Source organism: Coregonus clupeaformis, unplaced genomic scaffold, assembly GCF_020615455.1.
Source record: "Coregonus clupeaformis isolate EN_2021a unplaced genomic scaffold, ASM2061545v1 scaf0051, whole genome shotgun sequence".
NCBI classification, from domain to species: Eukaryota; Metazoa; Chordata; class Actinopteri; order Salmoniformes; family Salmonidae; genus Coregonus; species Coregonus clupeaformis.
Window position 1 is genome coordinate 840,001 of NW_025533506.1, and position 25,000 is coordinate 865,000.

General features: G+C 45.5%; 1 protein-coding gene and 1 long non-coding RNA gene across 5 annotated transcripts in view; one reads left to right on the top strand and one right to left on the bottom strand.

Moving 5' to 3' along the window:
• dapk2b (death-associated protein kinase 2b) overlaps window positions 1-25,000 on the top strand; it is a 116,560-nt gene that overhangs the window by 75,578 nt on the left and 15,982 nt on the right. For all 4 annotated transcript variants that reach the window (XM_041869450.1, XM_041869449.1, XM_041869451.1 and 1 more), the window contains 2 exons: window positions 2,520-2,658; window positions 17,162-17,294. In XM_041869450.1, the coding sequence (XP_041725384.1) occupies window positions 2,520-2,658; window positions 17,162-17,294 (272 nt within the window). The remainder of the gene's footprint in view (window positions 1-2,519; window positions 2,659-17,161; window positions 17,295-25,000) is intronic.
• LOC121555623 overlaps window positions 8,064-25,000 on the bottom strand; it is an 18,310-nt gene continuing 1,373 nt past the window's right edge. The window contains exon 3 of the long non-coding RNA XR_005997968.1: window positions 8,064-8,104. This is a non-coding gene — a long non-coding RNA (uncharacterized LOC121555623). The remainder of the gene's footprint in view (window positions 8,105-25,000) is intronic.

The following is a 25,000-nucleotide window of genomic DNA, read 5'->3' on the forward strand; positions in this document are numbered from 1 at the left end:
GTGTGACAGACAGCCTGTCAGTTAGTGTTATAGAAGGCATGGTGTGATAGACAGCCTGTCAGTTAGTGTTATAGAAGGCATGGTGTGACAGGCAGCCTGTCAGTTAGTGTTATAGAAGGCATGGTGTGACAGACAGCCTGTCAGTTAGTGTTATAGAAGGCATGGTGTGACAGACAGCCTGTCAGTTAGTGTTATAGAAGGCATGGTGTGACAGCCTGTCAGTTAGTGTTATAGAAGGCATGGTGTGATAGACAGCCTGTCAGTTAGTGTTATAGAAGGCATGGTGTGACAGCCTGTCAGTTAGTGTTATAGAAGGCATGGTGTGACAGCCTGTCAGTTAGTGTTATAGAAGGCATGGTGTAACAGCCTGTCAGTTAGTGTTATAGAAGGCATGGTGTGACAGACAGCCTGTCAGTTAGTGTTATAGAAGGCATGGTGTGATAGACAGCCTGTCAGTTAGTGTTATAGAAGGCATGGTGTGACAGACAGCCTGTCAGTTAGTGTTATAGAAGGCATGGTGTGATAGACAGCCTGTCAGTTAGTGTTATAGAAGGCATGGTGTGACAGCCAGCCTGTCAGTTAGTGTTATAGAAGGCATGGTGTAACAGCCTGTCAGTTAGTGTTATAGAAGGCATGGTGTGACAGACAGCCTGTCAGTTAGTGTTATAGAAGGCATGGTGTGATAGACAGCCTGTCAGTTAGTGTTATAGAAGGCATGGTGTGACAGACAGCCTGTCAGTTAGTGTTATAGAAGGCATGGTGTAACAGCCTGTCAGTTAGTGTTATAGAAGGCATGGTGTAACAGCCTGTCAGTTAGTGTTATAGAAGGCATGGTGTGACAGCCAGCCTGTCAGTTAGTGTTATAGAAGGCATGGTGTAACAGCCTGTCAGTTAGTGTTATAGAAGGCATGGTGTAACAGCCTGTCAGTTAGTGTTATAGAAGGCATGGTGTGACAGACAGCCTGTCAGTTAGTGTTATAGAAGGCATGGTGTGATAGACAGCCTGTCAGTTAGTGTTATAGAAGGCATGGTGTGACAGCCAGCCTGTCAGTTAGTGTTATAGAAGGCATGGTGTAACAGCCTGTCAGTTAGTGTTATAGAAGGCATGGTGTGACAGCCAGCCTGTCAGTTAGTGTTATAGAAGGCATGGTGTGATAGACAGCCTGTCAGTTAGTGTTATAGAAGGCATGGTGTGACAGACAGCCTGTCAGTTAGTGTTATAGAAGGCATGGTGTGACAGACAGCCTGTCAGTTAGTGTTATAGAAGGCATGGTGTGACAGACAGCCTGTCAGTTAGTGTTATAGAAGGCACGGTGTGACAGACAGCCTGTCAGTTAGTGTTATAGAAGGCATGGTGTGACAGACAGCCTGTCAGTTAGTGTTATAGAAGGCATGGTGTGACAGCCAGCCTGTCAGTTAGTGTTATAGAAGGCATGGTGTGACAGACAGCCTGTCAGTTAGTGTTATAGAAGGCATGGTGTGACAGACAGCCTGTCAGTTAGTGTTATAGAAGGCATGGTGTGACAGACAGCCTGTCAGTTAGTGTTATAGAAGGCATGGTGCGACAGACAGCCTGTCAGTTAGTGTTATAGAAGGCATGGTGTGACAGCCAGCCTGTCAGTTAGTGTTATAGAAGGCACGGTGTGACAGACAGCCTGTCAGTTAGTGTTATAGAAGGCATGGTGTGACAGACAGCCTGTCAGTTAGTGTTATAGAAGGCATGGTGTGACAGACAGCCTGTCAGTTAGTGTTATAGAAGGCATGGTGTGACAGACAGCCTGTCAGTTAGTGTTATAGAAGGCATGGTGCGACAGACAGCCTGTCAGTTAGTGTTATAGAAGGCATGGTGTGACAGCCAGCCTGTCAGTTAGTGTTATAGAAGGCATGGTGTGACAGACAGCCTGTCAGTTAGTGTTATAGAAGGCACGGTGTGACAGACAGCCTGTCAGTTAGTGTTATAGAAGGCATGGTGTGACAGACAGCCTGTCAGTTAGTGTTATAGAAGGCATGGTGTGACAGCCAGCCTGTCAGTTAGTGTTATAGAAGGCATGGTGTGACAGACAGCCTGTCAGTTAGTGTTATAGAAGGCATGGTGTGACAGACAGCCTGTCAGTTAGTGTTATAGAAGGCACGGTGTGAGCCAGCCATTACTGTGTATTGACTTCGTGTGAACTATCACACTGAATTACACTTTATGACACTGAATTCCACAGATAATTTTGCTAATATCCTGAAGCACAGGAGCCCTGAAAGTGTGTGTGTGTGTGTTTGTGTTGCAGGGTATCTGGAGGAGAGCTCTTTGCTAATATCCTGAAGCACAGGAGCCCTGAAAGTGTGTGTGTGTGTGTTTGTGTTGCAGGGTATCTGGAGGAGAGCTCTTTGCTAATATCCTGAAGCACAGGAGCCCTGAAAGTGTGTGTGTGTGTGTTTGTGTTGCAGGGTATCTGGAGGAGAGCTCTTTGCTAATATCCTGAAGCACAGGAGCCCTGAAAGTGTGTGTGTGTGTGTTTGTGTTGCAGGGTATCTGGAGGAGAGCTCTTTGACTTCCTGGCTCAGAAGGAGTCTCTAAGTGAAGAGGAGGCTACCCAGTTCATCAAACAGATCCTAAGCGGAGTACAGTTCCTCCACGACAAGAGGATAGCGCACTTTGACCTCAAGGTACTTCACATGCTGATGCCGTTTTATGGTCAAGTTGAACTTTTGGTTAGAAATAGTTCTTCCAATGATTGTTGTGAGCTGTGAGCTGTCATCAGTTGTCATCAGTAGAGTGTGTCACTAAGTTAGGGTTAGTTAGCGGTGACCATATTACCACAGGCAGTCATGACCGCAGTCAGACGTGACCGTCGAGTCATGGTAATCTCCTCCTATGTGGTCTGTACATGAATGGTGCTGATGCGTTGGTAGAAGCCAACTCTCTAACAACCATCAGGTCGCTAACGGCCTCAGCGCTCTATTGTCCTGGTACTCAGTGCTCTATTGTCCTGGTACTCAGCGCTCTATTGTCCTGGTACTCAGCGCTCTATTGGCCTGGTACTCAGCGCTCTATTGGCCTGGTACTCAGCACTCTATTGTCCTGGTACTCAGCGCTCTATTGTCCTGGTACTCAGCGCTCTATTGTCCTGGTACTCAGCGCTCTATTGTCCTGGTACTCAGCGCTCTATTGGCCTGGTACTCAGTGCTCTATTGTCCTGGTACTCAGCGCTCTATTGGCCTGGTACTCAGTGCTCTATTGTCCTGGTACTCAGCGCTCTATTGTCCTGGTACTCAGCGCTCTATTGTCCTGGTACTCAGCGCTCTATTGTCCTGGTACTCAGCGCTCTATTGTCCTGGTACTCAGCGCTCTATTGTCCCTCTAATCACTTTGACATCAATTCAAATGCAATCTAAACAGTATCATGCTTTTAAAGCTCACCGTTAGGCTACATTGTTGGACCTCACTGTGATCGATTGGTTTTAAGAAAGAAGTTCAACAGCAGGTTGAAACAGAGTGGAAAACAGGGTCATTATGGATCTAGTTTCAAAGCCAAACACAAGGAAATGGGCAGCGCTTTCTAAGGGGATTTCATTCAAAGCATTTAAGATGTCACGTGTAGGACCCCATTAGCGCTTATGGGCCCAAAAAGCCTGAATTAAAATAACGATTGTGCCGTTATACAATACAGTGCGTTCGGAAAGTATTCAGGCCCCTTGACTTTTTCCACATTTTGTTACAGCCTGATTTTTATTTAAAATCCCTCATCAATCTACACACAATGCGCCATAATGACAAAGCAAAAACAGGTTTTTAGAATTTTTTTCAAATGTATTACAAATAAAAACAGAAATACCTTTTTTACAAAAGTATTCAGACCCTTTGCTATGAGACTTGAAATTGAGCTCAGGTGCATCCTGTTTCCTTTGATCATCCTTGAGATGTTTCTACAACTTGATTGGAGTCCACCTGTGGTAAATTCAATTGATTGGACATGATTTGGAAAGGCACACACCTGTCTATATAAGGTCCCACAGTTGACAGTGCACGTCAGAGCAAAAACCAAGCCATGAGGTCGAAGGAATTGTCCATAGGGCTCTGAGACAGGATTGTGTCGAGGCACAGATCTGGAGAAGGGTACCAAAACATTTCTGCAGCATTGAAGGTCCACAAGAACACAGTGGACTCCATCCTTCTGAAATGGAAGAAGTTTGGAACCACCAAGACTCTTCCTAGAGCTGGCCGCCCGGCCAAACTGAGCAATCGGGGGAGAAGGGCCTTGGTCAGGGAGGTGACCAAGAACCCGATGGTCACTCTGCCAGAGCTTCAGAGTTCCTCTGTGGAGATGGGAGAACCTTCCAGAAGGACAACCGTCTCTGCAGCACTCCACCAATCAGGCCTTTATGGTAGAGTGGACAGCCACTTCTCAGTAAAAGGCACATGACAGCCCGCTTGGAGAACCTAAAGGACTCAGACCATGAGAAACAAGATTCTCTGGTCTGATGAAACCAAGATTGAACTGTTTTACCTGAAATACCAAGTGTCACGTCTGGAGGGAACCTGGCACCATCCCTACGGTGAAGCATGGTGGTGGCAGCATCATGCTGTGGGCATGTATTTCAGCAGCAGGGACTGGGAGACTAGTCAGGATCAAAATGTATATACTCTATATATACAAAAGTGGATGCCAGGAGAACGCTACCTGCCCCAACTCATAGTGCCAACTGTCAAGTTTGGTGGAGGAGGAATAATGGTCTGGGGCTGTTTTTCATGGTTCGGGCTAGGCCCCTTAGTTCCAGTGAAGGGAAATCTTAACGCTACAGCATACAATGACATTCTAGACGATTCTGTGCTTCCAACTTTGTGGCAACAGTTTGGGGAAGGCCCTTTCCTGTTTCAGCATGACAATGCCCCCCGTGCACAAAGCGAGGTCCATACAGAAATGGTTTGTTGAGATCGGTGTGGAAGAACTTGACTAGCCTCCACAGAGCCCTGACCTCAACCCCATCAAACACCTTTGGGATGAATTGGAATGCCGACTGCGGGCCAGGCCTAATGGTTTTCCAAATCTCTCAACAGTGCTATTTGTAGGGCTAATTTTAGATAAATAATGTGATTTTTCAGCTATTCCTGTGACCAGAAACAAACTACACAGAGGCAATACCAGAATAAGTGTTCTAATGATTCTGTATCTTTGCAGCAACATCTGCAGAGCTGGGATGGTTGTATGCCCCAAGTTTGGGCACCCCTGACAATCTCCATGATTTCCATTTATAAATAATTGGGTGTTTGGATCAGCAATTTCATTTTGATCTATCAAATAACTGATGGACACAGTAATATTTCAGTAGTGAAATTTGGTTTATTGGATTAACAGAAAATGTGCAATATGCATAAAAAACGAAATTAGACAGGTGCATACATTTGGGAACCCCAACAGAAAAATCACATCAATATTTAGTAGAGCCTCCTTTTGCTAAAATAACAGCCTCTAGACGCTTCCTATAGCCTCTAATGAGTGTCTGGATTCTGGATGAAGGTATTTTGGACCATTCCTCCTTACAAAACATCTCCACCTCAGTTAGGTTTGATGGTTGCCGAGCATGGACAGCCCACTTCAAATCATCCCACAGATTCTCAACGATATTCTGGTCTGGGGACTGGGATGGCCATTCCAGAACATTGTACTTGTTCCTCTGCATAAATGCCCGGGTAGATTTTGAGCAGTGTTTTGGGTCGTTGTCTTATTGAAATATCCAGCCCCGGCGTAACTTAAACTTTGTGACTGATTCTTCAACATTATTCCCAAGAATTTGCTGATATTGAGTGGAATCCATGCGACCCTGAACTTTAACAGGATTCCCAGGACCGGCACTGGCCACACAGCCCCACAGCATGATGGAACCCCCACCAAATGTTACTTTGGGTAGCAAGTGTTTTTCTTGGAACGCTGTGTTCTTTTGCCGCCATGCATAACGCCCCTTGTTATGACCAAATAACTCAATCTTTGTTTCATCAGTCCACAGCACCTTATTCCAAAATGAAGCTGGCTTGTCCAAATGTGCGTTTGCGTACCTCAAGCGACTCTGTTTGTGGCGTGTTTAGCAGAAAAGGCTTCTTCCGCATCACTCTCCCGTACAGCTTCTCCTTGTGCAAAGTGCGCTGAATTGTTGAACGATGCACAGTGACACCATCTGCAGCAAGATGATGTTGTAGGTCTTTGCAGGTGGTCTGTGGGCTGTTTTTGACCGTTCTCACCATCCTTCGCCTTTGCCTCTCCGATATTTTACTTGGCCTGCCACTTCTGGCCTTAACAAGAACTGTGCCTGTGGTCTTCCATTTTCTCACTATGTTCCTCACAGTGGACACTGACAGCTTACATCTCTGCGATAGCTTTTTGTAGCCTTCCCCTAAACCATAATGTTGAACAATCTTTGTTTTCAGGTCATTTGAGAGTTGTTTTGAGGCCCCCATGTTGCCACTCTTCAGAGGAGAGTCAAAGAGAACAACAACTTGCAATTGGCCACCTCAAATACATTTTCTCATGATTGGATGCACTTGTCTATGAAGTTCAAGGCTTAATGAGCTCACCAAACCAATTGTGTGTTCCAATTAATCAGTGTTAAGTAGTTACAGGTATTCAAATCAACAGAATGACAAGGGTGCCCAAATTTTTGCATAGCCTATTTTTCACATCTGATTTAATTTCATACAACTTAATATTGCTACACTAAAAATATTTGTCTGGACAATACCCCATTACTCAGCTTTTATTAGAAAATGAATGGCATGCCACTGTGATCATTTTCTGTGATGACAGAGTCAATTATTATGCAGCCTCAGAGGGGTGCCCAAACTTTTTCATACGACTGTACACAACATGGCTCCTCCATTTCTCCCCCGTCCACTTGGCTCCTCCATTTCTCCCCCGTTCACTTGGCTCCTCCATTTCTCCCCCGTTCACTTGGCTCCTCCATTTCTCCCCCGTTCACTTGGCTCCTCCATTTCTCCCCCGTTCACTTGGCTCCTCCATTTCTCCCCTGTTCACTTGGCTCCTCCATTTCTCCCCCTTTCACTTGGCTCCTCCATTTCTCCCCCGTTCCCTTGGCTCCTCCATTTCTCCCCTGTTCACTTGGCTCCTCCATTTCTCCCCTGTTCACTTGGCTCCTCCATTTCTCCCCCGTTCACTTGGCTCCTCCATTTCTCCCCCGTTCACATGGCTCCTCCATTTCTCCCCCGTTCACTTGGCTCCTCCATTTCTCCCCCGTTTACTTGGCTCCTCCATTTCTCCCCCGTTCACATGGCTCCTCCATTTCTCCCCCGTTCACTTGGCTCCTCCATTTCTCCCCCGTCACTTGGCTCCTCCATTTCTCCCCCGTCCACTTGCCTCCTCCATTTCTCCCCCGTCAACTTGGCTCCTCCATTTCTCCCCCGTTCACTTGGCTCCTCCATTTCTCCCCCGTCTACTTGGCTCCTCCATTTCTCCCTCGTCCACTTGCCTCCTCCATTTTTGCCGTAGAGACCCGTAACATAACTCATGCGAATTAGAATATTGACAAGGAACAGTGAGAACAAAATACACCGACAACCATAAGCTACCGTCAAACACAAAACGTTTATTATAAACACACGGTAAAGGTTTGGGGAAAAGGGGCTGAGCTGGACCCAAGGAATGAAACAATAAAGTCAAAACCCCTAAACTGATCTTGCCTGCCTCAAGAACCGCTATGCTTACTGCTAACCATACAAAAATACAGTGGGTGGTCCGCTCAGGTCTAACTAGTGTGTTTAGACGAGGTTGTCCTACGGGTAGTGTATGACTTGCTAAACCCCCCTTTCCCCAGGAACAAACAACCAACATCGGTCCAATACAACATACGAGTGAGTACACACAAACCAAGACACCACAGTGTACATACTCACAAATAAAAAAATAGTCTTGGTCAGAAAACACAACTGACTGGTTTTTAAAACCAGGGGATGTGTGATGTGATTGGGTAATGAAAAACCAGAAACAGGTGGTGCAATACGGAGGAGTGTCCACTGATTGGTCCACCTCAGCAGTCAGCAGACGAACGGATGTCGGACAAGGGGGACACCCCAACGACCACCAATCAGGAAAACAAGGGACACCTGTGATTAGGGCAGAAGGAGAGGAAAAACAAATAATACATACAGGATACATGTATCCATAACAGACCCCCTACCCAGGCCCCTGTCAGACCCCCTACCCAGGCCCCTGTCAGACCCCCTACCCAGGCCCCTGTCAGACCCCATACCCAGGCCCCTGTCAGACCCCTTACCCAGGCCCCTGTCAGACCCCTACCCAGGCCCCCTGTCAGACCCCCCTACCCAGGCCCCTATCAGACCCCCTACCCAGGCCTCTGTCAGACCCCCTACCCAGGCCCCTGTCAGACCCCCTACCCAGGCCCCTGTCAGACCCCCTACCCAGGCCTCTGTCAGACCCCCTACCCAGGCCCCTATCAGACCCCCTACCCAGGTCTTTGTCAGACCCCCTACCCAGGCCCCTGTCAGACCCCTTACCCAGGCCCCTGTCAGACCCCCTATCAGACCCCCTACCCAGGTCTCTGTCAGACCCCCTACCCAGGCCCCTATCAGACCCCCTACCCAGGCCCCTGTCAGACCCACTACCCATGCCCCTATCAGACCCCCTACCCAGGCCCCTATCAGACCCCCTACCCAGGCCCCTGTCAGACCCCCTACCCAGGTCTCTATCAGACCCCCTACCCAGGCCCCTGTCAGACCCCCTACCCAGGCCCCTGTCAGACCCCCTACCCAGGCCTCTGTCAGACCCCCTACCCAGGCCCCTGTCAGACCCCCTATCAGACCCCCTACCCAGGTCTGTCAGACCCCCTACCCAGGCCTCTGTCAGACCCCCTACCCAGGCCCCTATCAGACCCCCTACCCAGGCCCCTGTCAGACCCCCTACCCAGGCCCCTGTCAGACCCCCTACCCAGGTCTCTATCAGACCCCCCTACCCAGGCCCCTGTCAGACCCCATACCCAGGCCCCTATCAGACTCCCTACCCAGGCCCCTATCAGACCCCCTACCCAGGCCTCTGTCAGACCCCCTACCCAGGCCCCTGTCAGACCCCCTACCCAGGCCCCTGTCAGACCCCCCTACCCAGGCCCCTGTCAGACCCCCTACCCAGGCCCCTGTCAGACCCCTACCCAGGTCTCTATCCGTAACATATGCATGGTGGCCAGGAGATGCTACATGTGTTTATGTTCATTAATGTTCCATTACCGTGAGACCGGCAGTCATTTGCATGACAATTACATCTGACAAAATGTCATGACCGCCACAGCCTAGTCACTATTTCAATATGATTCATCCTTCCTGACCCATAGCAGACAGACGGACATCCTCCCTGTGCTCCCAGACCCATAGCAGACAGACGGATATCCTCCCTGTGCTCCCAGACCCATAGCAGACAGACGGACATCCTCCCTGTGCTCCCAGACCCATAGCAGACAGACAGACATCCTCCCCTGTGCTCCCAGACCCATAGCAGACAGACGGACATCCTCCCTGTGCTCCCAGACCCATAGCAGACAGACAGACATCCTCCCTGTGCTCCCAGACCCATAGCAGACAGACAGACATCCTCCCTGTGCTCCCAGACCCATAGCAGACAGACAGACATCCTCCCTGTGCTCCCAGACCCATAGCAGACAGACAGACATCCTCCCTGTGCTCCCAGACCCATAGCAGACAGACAGACATCCTCCCTGTGCTCCCAGACCCATAGCAGACAGACAGACGGACATCCTCCCTGTGCTCCCAGACCCATAGCAGACAGACGGACATCCTCCCTGTGCTCCCAGACCCATAGCAGACAGACGGACATCCTCCCTGTGCTCCCAGACCCATAGCAGACAGACGGACATCCTCCCTGTGCTCCCAGACCCATAGCAGACAGACAGACATCCTCCCTGTGCTCCCAGACCCATAGCAGACAGACGGACATCCTGTACCACAGCAGACAGACAGACCAGCATCAGAGGGATACCAGCTGCACTCGCTGATCACTGATCAACTCGTCCTGTTGTCTAGTGTCTACAGTCCTAGAGATGGTATTTAGTCTGTCTGTTGTCTACTGCGGTCTCTTCTACAGAGTTAGCCTTTCGTTTGAGAGAGACACAGACACTCCCAGGCCTTGACTTGACCCAGGATACTCATAAACTTGCTCCCTCCCTTTTCAAAACGTAATCAGTCTTATTTAGTCAGACAGCTTGACTTCATTGTTCCTCTGAAATGTTATTTAAGTGCTGAAAAGCATACTTTCAAAGTATTTCTGTGAAAATCAGAATTGAGGGGTCAGACAGGGTAAGCTAAAAAGCTGGTAAAAGCTTTAAAGGGCACGGTAAGTAAGAATCTGTAAAAAGCCCTGAAAATAGGTTTTCTTATTGTTGATGTCAAAGCTCGTGACTTTTTAGGATTATACGACTACAGGTATGTTAAGTGAATCATCTATGGTATAATGAGCTTACTGTAGGTCAAAGGTCAGTTTGGGAGAGACAACTTTATCCTTTAGGTTTACACATCATCAATGAAAAAAATCAAAGACATACCGTCAGTAAGACCGTCAGTAGGACCGTCCGTAGGACCGTCAAAAAACCTAGGACATATTTAGTACGGTATTGTTTGCATTTTAATGTAGGCCTGTAGGGAAGACGTTCATATTGAAACATAGTGGTTGTATTTTAGATAGGCCTGTAGGGAAGACGTTCATATTGAAACATAGTGGTTGTATTTTAGATAGGCCTGTAGGGAAGACGTTCATATTGAAACATAGTGGTTGTATTTTAGATAGGCCTGTAGGGAAGACGTTCATATTGAAACATAGTGGTTGTATTTTAGATAGGCCTGTAGGGGAAGACGTTCATATTGAAACATAGTGGTTGTATTTTAGATAGGCCTGTAGGGAAGACGTTCATATTGAAACATAGTGGTTGTATTTTAGATAGGCCTGTAGGGAAGACGTTCATATTGAAACATAGTGGTTGTATTTTAGATAGGCCTGTAGGGAAGACGTTCATATTGAAACATAGTGGTTGTATTTTAATGTAGGCCTGTAGGGAAGATAGGCCATGTGGAGATGTTCAAATTGAAATGTATTATATATTTTTTAAGGTCCTAACTTGTTTGATAAGATTAGTACATATTTTCTAATTGGACCCCACATGGGGCCCTACCCCAAGTTTGGGAACCGCTGTTCTAACTTCTCTTTCTGCTTGCTTCCTCTCTCTGTCTGTCCCCTCTGCTTCCTCCTGTATGCATTGCAGCCTGCCTCAGCCTCACCACTAAGCACCACATCACTGTCTGTGTCAGTAGCCTACTCTCTGTAAGTTATTAGGAGAACTTAGTACCCTATTTCTTTCTCCTGCTGAGGTCAGGCTCCGTTTAACGTTGGCTTCTTACTTCATCCTTCTGGCTGGCTAAGTAATACTAGCCAGACCCCTTCAACGTTACTGCAATAGAAGTCTCTGCCGGCAGATTGCCACCTGACTGACTGACATATCTAAGCGCTTGTTTACCAGTTGTGCACTCGTTCTCCGAGACTCAGTTTTGTTTGTTTGTGGGGGATGTCTGTAGACATGGCAGGAGTTGCGGTTTTAAAATGGCCTTTTGTCCAGCACCTCGCCAACACACTGTCAGCAGGCTGTCGTAGCCGGCCGCGACCGGGAGCCTCGTGGGGGATGGCTGGCAGGGAGGTAGCTCAGTTGGTGGAGCATGGCGTTTGCAACGCCAGGGTTGTGGGTCTCTATACTAGTTGCCAATTGAGCCTACTGTGAGCTGAGGTAGTTCGTTTCACATCGCTCTCAGCCTCATCGCCCTCAGCCTCATCGCCCTCAGCCTCTTCACCCTCAGCCTCATCGCCCTCAGCCTCATCGCCCTCAGCCTCATCGCCCTCAGCCTCATCGCCCTCAGCCTCATCGCCCTCAGCCTCATCGCCCTCAGCCTCATCGCCCTCAGCCTCATCGCTCTCAGCCTCATCGCTCCCCGCTCAGCCTCACGCAGCCTCATCGCCTCAGCCTCTTCACCCTCAGCCTCATCGCCCTCAGCCTCATCGCCCTCAGCCTCATCGCCCTCAGCCTCATCGCCCTCAGCCTCATCGCCCTCAGCCTCATCGCCCTCAGCCTCATCGCCCTCAGCCTCAGTCCAGGGGACGCAGGCAAACATAACTGTTCATGATTCCACTTTTTTCGCAAAGAGGCAGGAAGAGAACTCTGTCAGATCAATAATACAAGTGTTCTGACCTTTGATCAATGCTGGGAGCAATATGTAGATGTTGACCAGTCATCTATATTTCTTTATTGTACAATACACAGTACCAGTCAAAAGTTTGGACACACCTACTCATTCAAGGGTTTTTCTTTATTTTTACTATTTTCTACATTGTAGAATAATAGTGAAGACATCAAAACTATGAAATAATACATATGGAATCATGTAGTAACCAAAAAAGTGTGAAACAAATCAAAATATATTTTATTTTTGAGATTCTTCAAATAGCCACCCTTTGCCTTGATAACAGCTTTGCACACGCTTGGCATTCTCTCAACCAGCTTCATGAGGAATGCTTTTCCAACAGTCTTGAAGGTGTTCCCACATATGCTGAGCACTTGTTGGCTGCTTTTCCTTCACTCTGCGGTCCAACTCATCCCAAACCATCTCAATTGGGTTGAGGTCGGGGGATTGTGGAGGCCAGGTCATCTGATGCAGCACTCCATCACTCTCCTTGGTCAAATAGCCCTTACACAGCCTGGAGGTGTGTTTTGGGTCATTATCCTGTTGAAAAACAAATAATAGTCCCACTAAGAGCAAACCAGATGGGATGGCGTATCGCTGCAGAATGCTGTGGTAGCCATGCTGGTTAAGTGTGCCTTGAATTCTAAATAAATCACCTCCTCCTCCATGCTTCACGGTGGGAACCACACATGCGGAGATCGTCCGTTCACCTACTCTGCGTCTCACAAAGACACGGCAGTTGGAACCAAAAATCTCAAATTTGGACTCATCAGACCAAAGGACAGATTTCCACTGGTCTAATGTCTATTGCTCGTGTTTCTTGGCCCAAGCAGGTCTCTTCTTATTATTGGTGTCCTTTAGTAGTGGTTTCTTTGCAGCAATTCGACCATGAAGGCCTGATTCATGCAGTCTCCTCTGAACAGTTGATGTTGTGATGTGTCTGTTACTTGAACTCTGTGAAGCATTTATTTGGGCTGCAATTTCTGAGGCTGGTAACTCTAATGAACTTATCCTCTGCAGCAGAGGTAACTCTGGGTCTTCCTTTCCTCATGAGAGCCAGTTTTATCATAGCGCTTGATGGTTTTTGCAACTGCACTTGAAGACACTTTCAAAGTTCTTGAAATGTTCCGTATTGACTGACCTTCATGTCTTAAAGTAATGATGGACTGTCGTTTCTCTTTGCTTATTTGAGCTGTTCTTGCCATAATATGGACTTGGTCTTTTACCAAATAGGGCTATCTTCTGTATACCCCCCCTTCCTTGTCACAACACAACTGATTGGCTCAAATGCATTAAGAAAGAAAGAAATTCCACAAATTAACTTTTAAGAAGGCACACCTGTTATTTGAAATGCATTGCAGGTGACTACCTCATGAAGCTGGTTGAGAGAATGCCAAGAGTGTGCAAAGCTGTCATCAAGGCAAAGGGTGGCTACTTTGAAGAATCTTAAATATAAAATATATTTTGATTTGTTTAACACTTGTTTGGTTACTACATGATTCCATATGTGTTATTTCATAGTTTTGATGTCTTCACTATTATTATACAATGTAGAAAATAGTCCAATTAAAGAAAAACCCTTGAATGAGCAGGTGTGTCCAAACTTTTGACTGGTACTGTGTATATTTTTTATAATTATTATTTTTGGCTCTGAATGCATTGCTCTGATTGCACTGTCATGCTGTCAAAGCTACAACCGCTTTTGGCACCAACTAGTCTCAAATCTTTCAAATAATATCCTGATATTGAAAGCAGATGGTAGTTGTATTAATAACATGGTTAACTTAGGTAGCTAAAGGCAAAGGAAACGCACGCCTGGTTAGGAGAGGTGCTGGCTAGCAGAGTAGAACACCTGTTTAGGAGAGGTGCTGGCTGACGGAGTAGAACACCTGTTTAGGAGAGGTGCTGGCTAGCAGAGTAGAACACCTGTTTAGGAGAGGTGCTGGCTAGCAGAGTAGAACACCTGTTTAGGCGAGGTGCTGGCTGACGGAGTAGAACACCTGTTTAGGAGAGGTGCTGGCTAGCAGAGTAGAACACCTGTTTAGGAGAGGTGCTGGCTGACGGAGTAGAACACCTGTTTAGGAGAGGTGCTGGCTGACGGAGTAGAACACCTGTTTAGGAGAGGTGCTGGCTGACGGCGTAAAACACCTGTTTAGGCGAGGTGCTGGCTGACGGCGTAGAACACCTGTTTAGGAGAGGTGCTGGCTGACGGAGTAGAACACCTGGTTAGGAGAGGTGCTGGCTGACGGAGTAGAACACCTGTTTAGGAGAGGTGCTGGCTGACGGAGTAGAACACCTGTTTAGGAGAGGTGCTGGCTAGCAGAGTAGAACACCTGTTTAGGAGAGGTGCTGGCTGACGGAGTAGAACACCTGTTTAGGAGAGGTGCTGGCTGACGGAGTAGAACACCTGTTTAGGAGAGGTGCTGGCTAGCAGAGTAGAACACCTGTTTAGGCGAGGTGCTGGCTGACGGAGTAGAACACCTGTTTAGGAGAGGTGCTGGCTAGCAGAGTAGAACACCTGTTTAGGAGAGGTGCTGGCTAGCAGAGTAGAACACCTGTTTAGGAGAGGTGCTGGCTGACGGAGTAGAACACCTGTTTAGGAGAGGTGCTGGCTAGCAGAGTAGAACACCTGTTTAGGAGAGGTGCTGGCTAGCAGAGTAGAACACCTATTTAGGAGAGGTGCTGGCTAGCAGAGTAGAACACCTGTTTAGGCGTGGTGCTGGCTAGCAGAGTAGAACACCTGTTTAGGCGAGGTGCTGGCTAGCAGAGTAGAACACCTATTTAGGAGAGGTGCTGGCTAGCAGAGTAGAACACCTGTTTAGGAGAGGTGCTGGCTAGCAGAGTAGAACACCTGTTTAAGAGAGGTGCTGGCTAGCAGAGTAGAACACCTATTTAGGAGAGGTGCTGGCTAGCAGAGTAGAACACCTGTTTAGGAGAGGTGCTGGCTAGCAGAGTAGAACACCTGTTTAGGCGAGGTGCTGGCTGACGGAGTAGAACACCTGTTTAGGAGAGGTGCTGGCTAGCAGAGTAGAACACCTGTTTAGGAGAGGTGCTGGCTGACGGAGTAGAACACCTGTTTAGGAGAGGTGCTGGCTGACGGAGTAGAACACCTGTTTAGGAGAGGTGCTGGCTGACGGCGTAAAACACCTGTTTAGGCGAGGTGCTGGCTGACGGCGTAGAACACCTGTTTAGGAGAGGTGCTGGCTGACGGAGTAGAACACCTGGTTAGGAGAGGTGCTGGCTAGCAGAGTAGAACACCTGGTTAGGAGAGGTGCTGGCTGACGGAGTAGAACACCTGTTTAGGAGAGGTGCTGGCTGACGGAGTAGAACACCTGTTTAGGAGAGGTGCTGGCTAGCAGAGTAGAACACCTGTTTAGGCGAGGTGCTGGCTGACGGAGTAGAACACCTGTTTAGGAGAGGTGCTGGCTAGCAGAGTAGAACACCTGTTTAGGAGAGGTGCTGGCTAACAGAGTAGAACACCTGTTTAGGAGAGGTGCTGGCTAGCAGAGTAGAACACCTGTTTAGGAGAGGTGCTGGCTAGCAGAGTAGAACACCTGTTTAGGAGAGGTGCTGGCTAGCAGAGTAGAACACCTGTTTAGGAGAGGTGCTGGCTGACGGCGTAAAACACTTGAAGAAGAAAAGGAGAGCCTCACACTCTAGGAGCTCAGATGCAATAATGTAATATCCTAATAACCAACGTTTGGACAGACAAGCTGTCTTCATCAGGGTATAATGACAAACACTGAGGGTCACTGGTTTATATAGTGTCAAAGGACACACGCAGGTGTCTGTAATCATGGCCGGGTGTGGCCTAATATCATTGGCCAATTCACAGATAAAAACAACATGCAAAAAACATGGATAGCATACGATCATAGATACTTGGCTACATAGGCCCACAAACATTTACAATGAATAGCAAAATCACAAGAATGGCTTCAGATCAAAGTCTACGTTGAGACCGAAGGGAGCGAGGTTCTTTAAATTAAAGATCCAGGCAGCCTCTCGTTTTAACAATAAGTTGTCGAGGTCACCCCCTCTCCACCCCCCTCTCCTAGGGAGGGTGACCTGTTCGATGCCGATATAACGTAGGGAAGAAATCGAGTGGTTCGCTTCCAAAAAAGTGGGCAGCGACTGGGTATGTCGAGTTTTTGCACCTAATGGGTGCTACGATGCTCCGAGATTCGTACTTTTAATTCGTGCTTTGTTTTACCCACATAATTTTTACCGCAAGGACAAGTTATAAGGTAAATAACTGCCTTAGTGGAGCACGTAATAACACCTTTGATTGGGATCTGTTTCCCTGTTTGGGGGTGTTTGAAGGATCTACATTTGTAAGTGCCACTGCACTTATGTAGCTAACATACATTTAGAGAAACAAGTTACATTAAGTGACTAGCTAGCTAGCGTTAGCAATGTCTGGTGGTCAATGAGACAGCGCTAGCTAACCAGCAGAGCTAGCAAACAATGTAACAAAAGTATAATTTCGGATTCGATAGATACTCCATCAACAGGCTGTGAATTTCAGGAATCACAGTAGCAAGTACCCCTGGTGCACTGTTATTTAGCTGTTTAAAGAATTAGGCTACTTTTGATGAAAACTCTCCGTTTTGCCATAGCTCTCACTGGCTTTCATGCATTTGAAACATAAGCTTGTCCGAGGTGTCGGACTCAACGACACTTGATATCAATTGGAGCACAGCGATTGGTTCCCCAATATTCTGGGGCTGGGCTTAGCGAATGGTCAATTATAAATCAGCCTTTGAACTCATTGTAGCTCAGTGAGTCCCACAATGCTGACTCTAAGATGTACCACTATAATCAGGTAACTCAAAACGCATCTCATGTTGATTGACTTGGGATCCTGTTTATCTGCAGAGGATCTGTGGTTGTTAATGTTCTTGATGATTTCAGCCTGAGAATATCATGCTGTTGGACAAGAATGTTGATCTACCACGGATCAAGATCATCGATTTTGGTCTGGCACATAAGATGGATCAGGTCGGGACGGACTTTAAAAACATCTTTGGGACACCTGAATTTGTCGGTAAGTATTTCAAGGCATTGAAGAGGACTCCATGTTTATCTATACCAGGCTTAATTTACATTTTATTGACTGATATTTGACAATAGACTATGTTGGAGAGACTGTGTAGAGTTGTGTCATTGTGTAGAGTTGTGGAGTTGTGTCATTGTGTAGAGTTGTTTCATTGTGTAGAGTTGTGTCATTGTGTAGAGTTGTTTCATTGTGTGGAGTTGTGTCATTGTGTAGAGTTGTTTCATTGTGTAGAGTTGTTTCATTGTGTAGAGTTGTTTCATTGTGTAGAGTTGTTTCATTGTGTGGAGTTGTGTCATTGTGTGGAGTTGTGGAGTTGTGTAGAGTTGTTTCATTGTGTAGAGTTGTGTCATTGTGTAGAGTTGTTTCATTGTGTGGAGTTGTGTCATTGTGTGGAGTTGTTTCATTGTGTAGAGTTGTGTCATTGTGTAGAGTTGTGGAGTTGTGTCATTGTGTAGAGTTGTTTCATTGTGTAGAGTTGTGTCATTGTGTAGAGTTGTTTCATTGTGTGGAGTTGTGTCATTGTGTAGAGTTGTTTCATTGTGTAGAGTTGTTTCATTGTGTAGAGTTGTTTCATTGTGTAGAGTTGTTTCATTGTGTGGAGTTGTGTCATTGTGTGGAGTTGTGGAGTTGTGTAGAGTTGTTTCATTGTGTAGAGTTGTGTCATTGTGTAGAGTTGTTTCATTGTGTAGAGTTGTGTCATTGTGTAGAGTTGTGGAGTTGTGTCATTGTGTAGAGTTGTTTCATTGTGTGGAGTTGTGTCATTGTGTAGAGTTGTTTCATTGTGTAGAGTTGTTTCATTGTGTAGAGTTGTTTCATTGTGTGGAGTTGTGTCATTGTGTAGAGTTGTGTCATTGTGTAGAGTTGTGTCATTGTGTAGAGTTGTGTCATTGTGTAGAGTTGTTTCATTGTGTAGAGTTGTTTCATTGTGTAGAGTTGTGGAGTTGTGTCATTGTGTGGAGTTGTGTCATTGTGTGGAGTTGTGTCATTGTGTGGAGTTGTGTCATTGTGTAGAGTTGTGTCATTGTGTAGGGTTGTGTCATTGTGTAGAGTTGTGTCATTGTGTGGAGTTGTGTCATTGTGTAGAGTTGTGTCATTGTGTAGAGTTGTGTCATTGTGTAGAGTTGTGTCATTGTGTAGAGTTGTGTCATTGTGTAGAGTTGTGTCATTGTGTAGAGTTGTGTCATTGTGTAGAGTTGTGTCATTGTGTAGAGTTGTGTCATTGTGTAGAGTTGTGTCATTGTGTAGAGTTGTGTCATTGTGTAGTGTTGTGTCATTGTGTGGAGTTGTGTCATTGTGTAGAGTTGTGTCATTGTGTAGAGTTGTGTCATTGTGTAGAGTTGTGTCATTGTGTAGAGTTGTGGAGTTGTGTAGAGTTGTGGAGTTGTGTCATTGTGTAGAGTTGTGTCATTGTGTGGAGTTGTGTCATTGTGTAGAGTTGTGTCATTGTGTGGAGTTGTGTCATTGTGTAGAGTTGTGTCATTGTGCAGAGTTGTGTCATTGTGTAGAGTTGTGTCATTGTGTAGAGTTGTGTCATTGTGTAGAGTTGTTTCATTGTGTAGAGTTGTGTCATTGTGTAGAGTTGTTTCATTGTGTGGAGTTGTGTCATTGTGTAGAGTTGTGTCATTGTGTAGAGTTGTGTCATTGTGTAGAGTTGTGTCATTGTGTAGAGTTGTGTCATTGTGTAGAGTTGTGTCATTGTGTGGAGTTGTGTCATTGTGTAGAGTTGTGTCATTGTGTGGAGTTGTGTCATTGTGTAGAGTTGTGTCATTGTGTAGAGTTGTGTCATTGTGTAGAGTTGTGTCATTGTGTAGAGTTGTGTCATTGTGTAGAGTTGTGTCATTGTGTAGAGTTGTGTCATTGTGTAGAGTTGTGTCATTGTGTAGAGTTGTGTCATTGTGTAGAGTTGTGTCATTGTGTAGTGTTGTGTCATTGTGTGGAGTTGTGTCATTGTGTAGAGTTGTGTCATTGTGTAGAGTTGTGTCATTGTGTAGAGTTGTGTCATTGTGTAGAGTTGTGTCATTGTGTAGAGTTGTGTCATTGTGTAGAGTTGTGTCATTGTGTAGAGTTGTGGAGTTGTGTCATTGTGTAGAGTTGTGTCATTGTGTGGAGTTGTGTCATTGTGTAGAGTTGTGTCATTGTGTGGAGTTGTGTCATTGTGTAGAGTTGTTTCATTGTGTAGAGTTGTGTCATTGTGTAGAGTTGTTTCATTGTGTGGAGTTGTGTCATTGTGTAGAGTTGTGTCATTGTGTAGAGTTGTGTCATTGTGTAGAGTTGTGTCATTGTGTAGAGTTGTGGAGTTGTGTAGAGTTGTGTCATTGTGTGGAGTTGTGTCATTGTGTAGAGTTGTGTCATTGTGTGGAGTTGTGTCATTGTGTAGAGTTGTGTCATTGTGTAGAGTTGTGTCATTGTGTAGAGTTGTGGAGTTGTGTAGAGTTGTGTCATTGTGTGGAGTTGTGTCATTGTGTGGAGTTGTGTCATTGTGTAGAGTTGTGTCATTGTGTAGAGTTGTGGAGTTGTGTCATTGTGTAGAGTTGTGTCATTGTGTAGAGTTGTGTCATTGTGTAGAGTTGTGTCATTGTGTAGAGTTGTGGAGTTGTGTCATTGTGTAGAGTTGTGTCATTGTGTAGAGTTGTGGAGTTGTGTCATTGTGTGGAGTTGTGTCATTGTGTAGAGTTGTGGAGTTGTGTCATTGTGTAGAGTTGTGTCATTGTGTAGAGTTGTGTCATTGTGTGGAGTTGTGTCATTGTGTGGAGTTGTGTCATTGTGTAGAGTTGTGGAGTTGTGTCATTGTGTAGAGTTGTGTCATTGTGTAGAGTTGTGTCATTGTGTAGAGTTGTGTCATTGTGTGGAGTTGTGTCATTGTGTAGAGTTGTGTCATTGTGTGGAGTTGTGTCATTGTGTGGAGTTGTGTCATTGTGTAGAGTTGTGGAGTTGTGTCATTGTGTAGAGTTGTGTCATTGTGTGGAGTTGTGTCATTGTGTGGAGTTGTGTCATTGTGTAGAGTTGTGTCATTGTGTGGAGTTGTGTCATTGTGTAGAGTTGTGTCATTGTGTGGAGTTGTGGAGTTGTGTCATTGTGTAGTGTTGTGTCATTGTGTGGAGTTGTGTCATTGTGTGGAGTTGTGTCATTGTGTGGAGTTGTGTCATTGTGTGGAGTTGTGTCATTGTGTGGAGTTGTGTCATTGTGTAGAGTTGTGGAGTTGTGTCATTGTGTGGAGTTGTGTCATTGTGTAGAGTTGTTTCATTGTGTAGAGTTGTGGAGTTGTGTCATTGTGTAGAGTTGTTTCATTGTGTAGAGTTGTGGAGTTGTATCATTGTGTGGAGTTGTGTCATTGTGTGGAGTTGTGTCATTGTGTAGAGTTGTGTCATTGTGTGGAGTTGTGTCATTGTGTGGAGTTGTGTCATTGTGTGGAGTTGTGTCATTGTGTAGAGTTGTGTCATTGTGTAGAGTTGTGTCATTGTGTGGAGTTGTGTCATTGTGTAGAGTTGTGGAGTTGTGTCATTGTGTAGAGTTGTGTCATTGTGTGGAGTTGTGTCATTGTGTGGAGTTGTGTCATTGTGTGGAGTTGTGTCATTGTGTAGAGTTGTTTCATTGTGTGGAGTTGTTTCATTGTGTAGAGTTGTTTCATTGTGTGGAGTTGTGTCATTGTGTGGAGTTGTGTCATTGTGTAGAGTTGTGTCATTGTGTGGAGTTGTGTCATTGTGTAGAGTTGTGGAGTTGTGTCATTGTGTAGAGTTGTGTCATTGTGTGGAGTTGTGTCATTGTGTGGAGTTGTGTCATTGTGTAGAGTTGTGTCATTGTGTGGAGTTGTGTCATTGTGTAGAGTTGTGTCATTGTGTAGAGTTGTGTCATTGTGTAGAGTTGTGGAGTTGTGTCATTGTGTAGAGTTGTGTCATTGTGTGGAGTTGTGTCATTGTGTGGAGTTGTGTCATTGTGTAGAGTTGTGTCATTGTGTGGAGTTGTGTCATTGTGTAGAGTTGTGGAGTTGTGTCATTGTGTGGAGTTGTGGAGTTGTGTCATTGTGTAGAGTTGTGTCATTGTGTAGAGTTGTGTCATTGTGTAGAGTTGTGTCATTGTGTGGAGTTGTGTCATTGTGTAGAGTTGTTTCATTGTGTGGAGTTGTGTCATTGTGTGGAGTTGTGTCATTGTGTGGAGTTGTGTCATTGTGTGGAGTTGTGTCATTGTGTAGAGTTGTGTCATTGTGTGGAGTTGTGTCATTGTGTGGAGTTGTGTCATTGTGTGGAGTTGTGTCATTGTGTGGAGTTGTGTCATTGTGTGGAGTTGTGGAGTTGTGTAGAGTTGTGTCATTGTGTAGAGTTGTGTCATTGTGTAGAGTTGTGTCATTGTGTGGAGTTGTGTCATTGTGTGGAGTTGTGGAGTTGTGTCATTGTGTAGAGTTGTGTCATTGTGTAGAGTTGTGTCATTGTGTAGAGTTGTGTCATTGTGTGGAGTTGTGTCATTGTGTAGAGTTGTGTCATTGTGTGGAGTTGTGTCATTGTGTGGAGTTGTGTCATTGTGTAGAGTTGTGGAGTTGTGTCATTGTGTGGAGTTGTGTCATTGTGTGGAGTTGTGTCATTGTGTAGAGTTGTTTCATTGTGTGGAGTTGTGTCATTGTGTAGAGTTGTGTCATTGTGTAGAGTTGTGTCATTGTGTAGAGTTGTGGAGTTGTGTCATTGTGTGGAGTTGTGTCATTGTGTAGAGTTGTGTCATTGTGTGGAGTTGTGTCATTGTGTAGAGTTGTGTCATTGTGTAGAGTTGTGTCATTGTGTAGAGTTGTGGAGTTGTGTCATTGTGTAGAGTTGTGTCATTGTGTGGAGTTGTGTCATTGTGTGGAGTTGTGTCATTGTGTAGAGTTGTGTCATTGTGTGGAGTTGTGTCATTGTGTAGAGTTGTGGAGTTGTGTCATTGTGTGGAGTTGTGGAGTTGTGTCATTGTGTAGAGTTGTGTCATTGTGTAGAGTTGTGTCATTGTGTAGAGTTGTGTCATTGTGTGGAGTTGTGTCATTGTGTAGAGTTGTGTCATTGTGTGGAGTTGTGTCATTGTGTGGAGTTGTGGAGTTGTGTAGAGTTGTGTCATTGTGTAGAGTTGTGTCATTGTGTAGAGTTGTGTCATTGTGTGGAGTTGTGTCATTGTGTGGAGTTGTGGAGTTGTGTCATTGTGTAGAGTTGTGTCATTGTGTAGAGTTGTGTCATTGTGTAGAGTTGTGTCATTGTGTGGAGTTGTGTCATTGTGTAGAGTTGTGTCATTGTGTGGAGTTGTGTCATTGTGTGGAGTTGTGTCATTGTGTAGAGTTGTGGAGTTGTGTCATTGTGTGGAGTTGTGTCATTGTGTGGAGTTGTGTCATTGTGTAGAGTTGTTTCATTGTGTGGAGTTGTGTCATTGTGTGGAGTTGTGGAGTTGTGTCATTGTGTGGAGTTGTGTCATTGTGTAGAGTTGTGTCATTGTGTAGAGTTGTGGAGTTGTGTCATTGTGTGGAGTTGTGTCATTGTGTGGAGTTGTGTCATTGTGTAGAGTTGTGTCATTGTGTGGAGTTGTGTCATTGTGTGGAGTTGTGTCATTGTGTGGAGTTGTGGAGTTGTGTAGAGTTGTGTCATTGTGTGGAGTTGTGTCATTGTGTGGAGTTGTGTCATTGTGTAGAGTTGTGTCATTGTGTGGAGTTGTGTCATTGTGTAGAGTTGTGTCATTGTGTGGAGTTGTGTCATTGTGTAGAGTTGTGGAGTTGTGTCATTGTGTGGAGTTGTGTCATTGTGTAGAATTGTTTCATTGTGTAGAGTTGTGTCATTGTGTAGAGTTGTTTCATTGTGTGGAGTTGTGTCATTGTGTAGAGTTGTGTCATTGTGTGGAGTTGTGGAGTTGTGTCATTGTGTGGAGTTGTGTCATTGTGTGGAGTTGTGTCATTGTGTAGAGTTGTGTCATTGTGTGGAGTTGTGTCATTGTGTAGAGTTGTGTCATTGTGTAGAGTTGTGTCATTGTGTGGAGTTGTGTCATTGTGTGGAGTTGTGTCATTGTGTGGAGTTGTGTCATTGTGTGGAGTTGTGTCATTGTGTAGAGTTGTTTCATTGTGTAGTGTTGTGTCATTGTGTAGAGTTGTGTCATTGTGTAGAGTTGTGTCATTGTGTAGAGTTGTTTCATTGTGTAGTGTTGTGTCATTGTGTAGAGTTGTGTCATTGTGTAGAGTTGTTTCATTGTGTAGTGTTGTTTCATTGTGTGGAGTTGTGTCATTGTGTAGAGTTGTTTCATTGTGTAGTGTTGTGTCATTGTGTAGAGTTGTGTCATTGTGTAGAGTTGTTTCATTGTGTAGTGTTGTGTCATTGGGTAGAGTTGTGTCATTTTGTAGAGTTGTATCATTGTGTAGAGTTGTGTCATTGTGTGGAGTTGTGTCATTGTGTGGAGTTGTGTCATTGTGTGGAGTTGTGGAGTTGTGTGGAGTTGTGGAGTTGTGTAGAGTTGTGTCATTGTGTGGAGTTGTGTCATTGTGTGGAGTTGTGTCATTGTGTGGAGTTGTGGAGTTGTTTCATTGTGTGGAGTTGTGTCATTGTGTGGAGTTGTGTCATTGTGTGGAGTTGTGTCATTGTGTGGAGTTGTGGAGTTGTTTCATTGTGTGGAGTTGTGTCATTGTGTAGAGTTGTGTCATTGTGTGGAGTTGTGTCATTGTGTGGAGTTGTGTCATTGTGTAGAGTTGTGTCATTGTGTAGAGTTGTGTCATTGTGTGGAGTTGTGTCATTGTGTGGAGTTGTGTCATTGTGTGGAGTTGTGTCATTGTGTAGAGTTGTGTCATTGTGTAGAGTTGTGTCATTGTGTAGAGTTGTGTCATTGTGTGGAGTTGTGTCATTGTGTGGAGTTGTGTCATTGTGTGGAGTTGTGTCATTGTGTAGAGTTGTGGAGTTGTTTCATTGTGTGGAGTTGTGTCATTGTGTAGAGTTGTGTCATTGTGTGGAGTTGTGGAGTTGTGTAGAGTTGTGTCATTGTGTAGAGTTGTGTCATTGTGTAGAGTTGTGTCATTGTGTGGAGTTGTGTCATTGTGTAGAGTTGTGTCATTGTGTGGAGTTGTGTCATTGTGTAGAGTTGTGTCATTGTGTGGAGTTGTGTCATTGTGTAGAGTTGTGTCATTGTGTGGAGTTGTGTCATTGTGTGGAGTTGTGTCATTGTGTGGAGTTGTGTCATTGTGTAGAGTTGTTTCATTGTGTGGAGTTGTGTCATTGTGTAGTGTTGTGTTATTGTGTGGAGTTGTGTCATTGTGTGGAGTTGTGTCATTGTGTGGAGTTGTGTCATTGTGTGGAGTTGTGTCATTGTGTAGAGTTGTTTCATTGTGTAGAGTTGTGTCATTGTGTGGAGTTGTGTCATTGTGTAGAGTTGTGTCATTGTGTGGAGTTGTGTCATTGTGTAGAGTTGTGTCATTGTGTGGAGTTGTGTCATTGTGTAGAGTTGTGTCATTGTGTGGAGTTGTTTCATTGTGTAGAGTTGTGTCATTGTGTGGAGTTGTGTCATTGTGTGGAGTTGTGTCATTGTGTAGAGTTGTTTCATTGTGTGGAGTTGTGTCATTGTGTAGTGTTGTGTTATTGTGTGGAGTTGTGTCATTGTGTGGAGTTGTGTCATTGTGTGGAGTTGTGTCATTGTGTGGAGTTGTGTCATTGTGTGGAGTTGTGTCATTGTGTAGAGTTGTTTCATTGTGTGGAGTTGTGTCATTGTGTAGT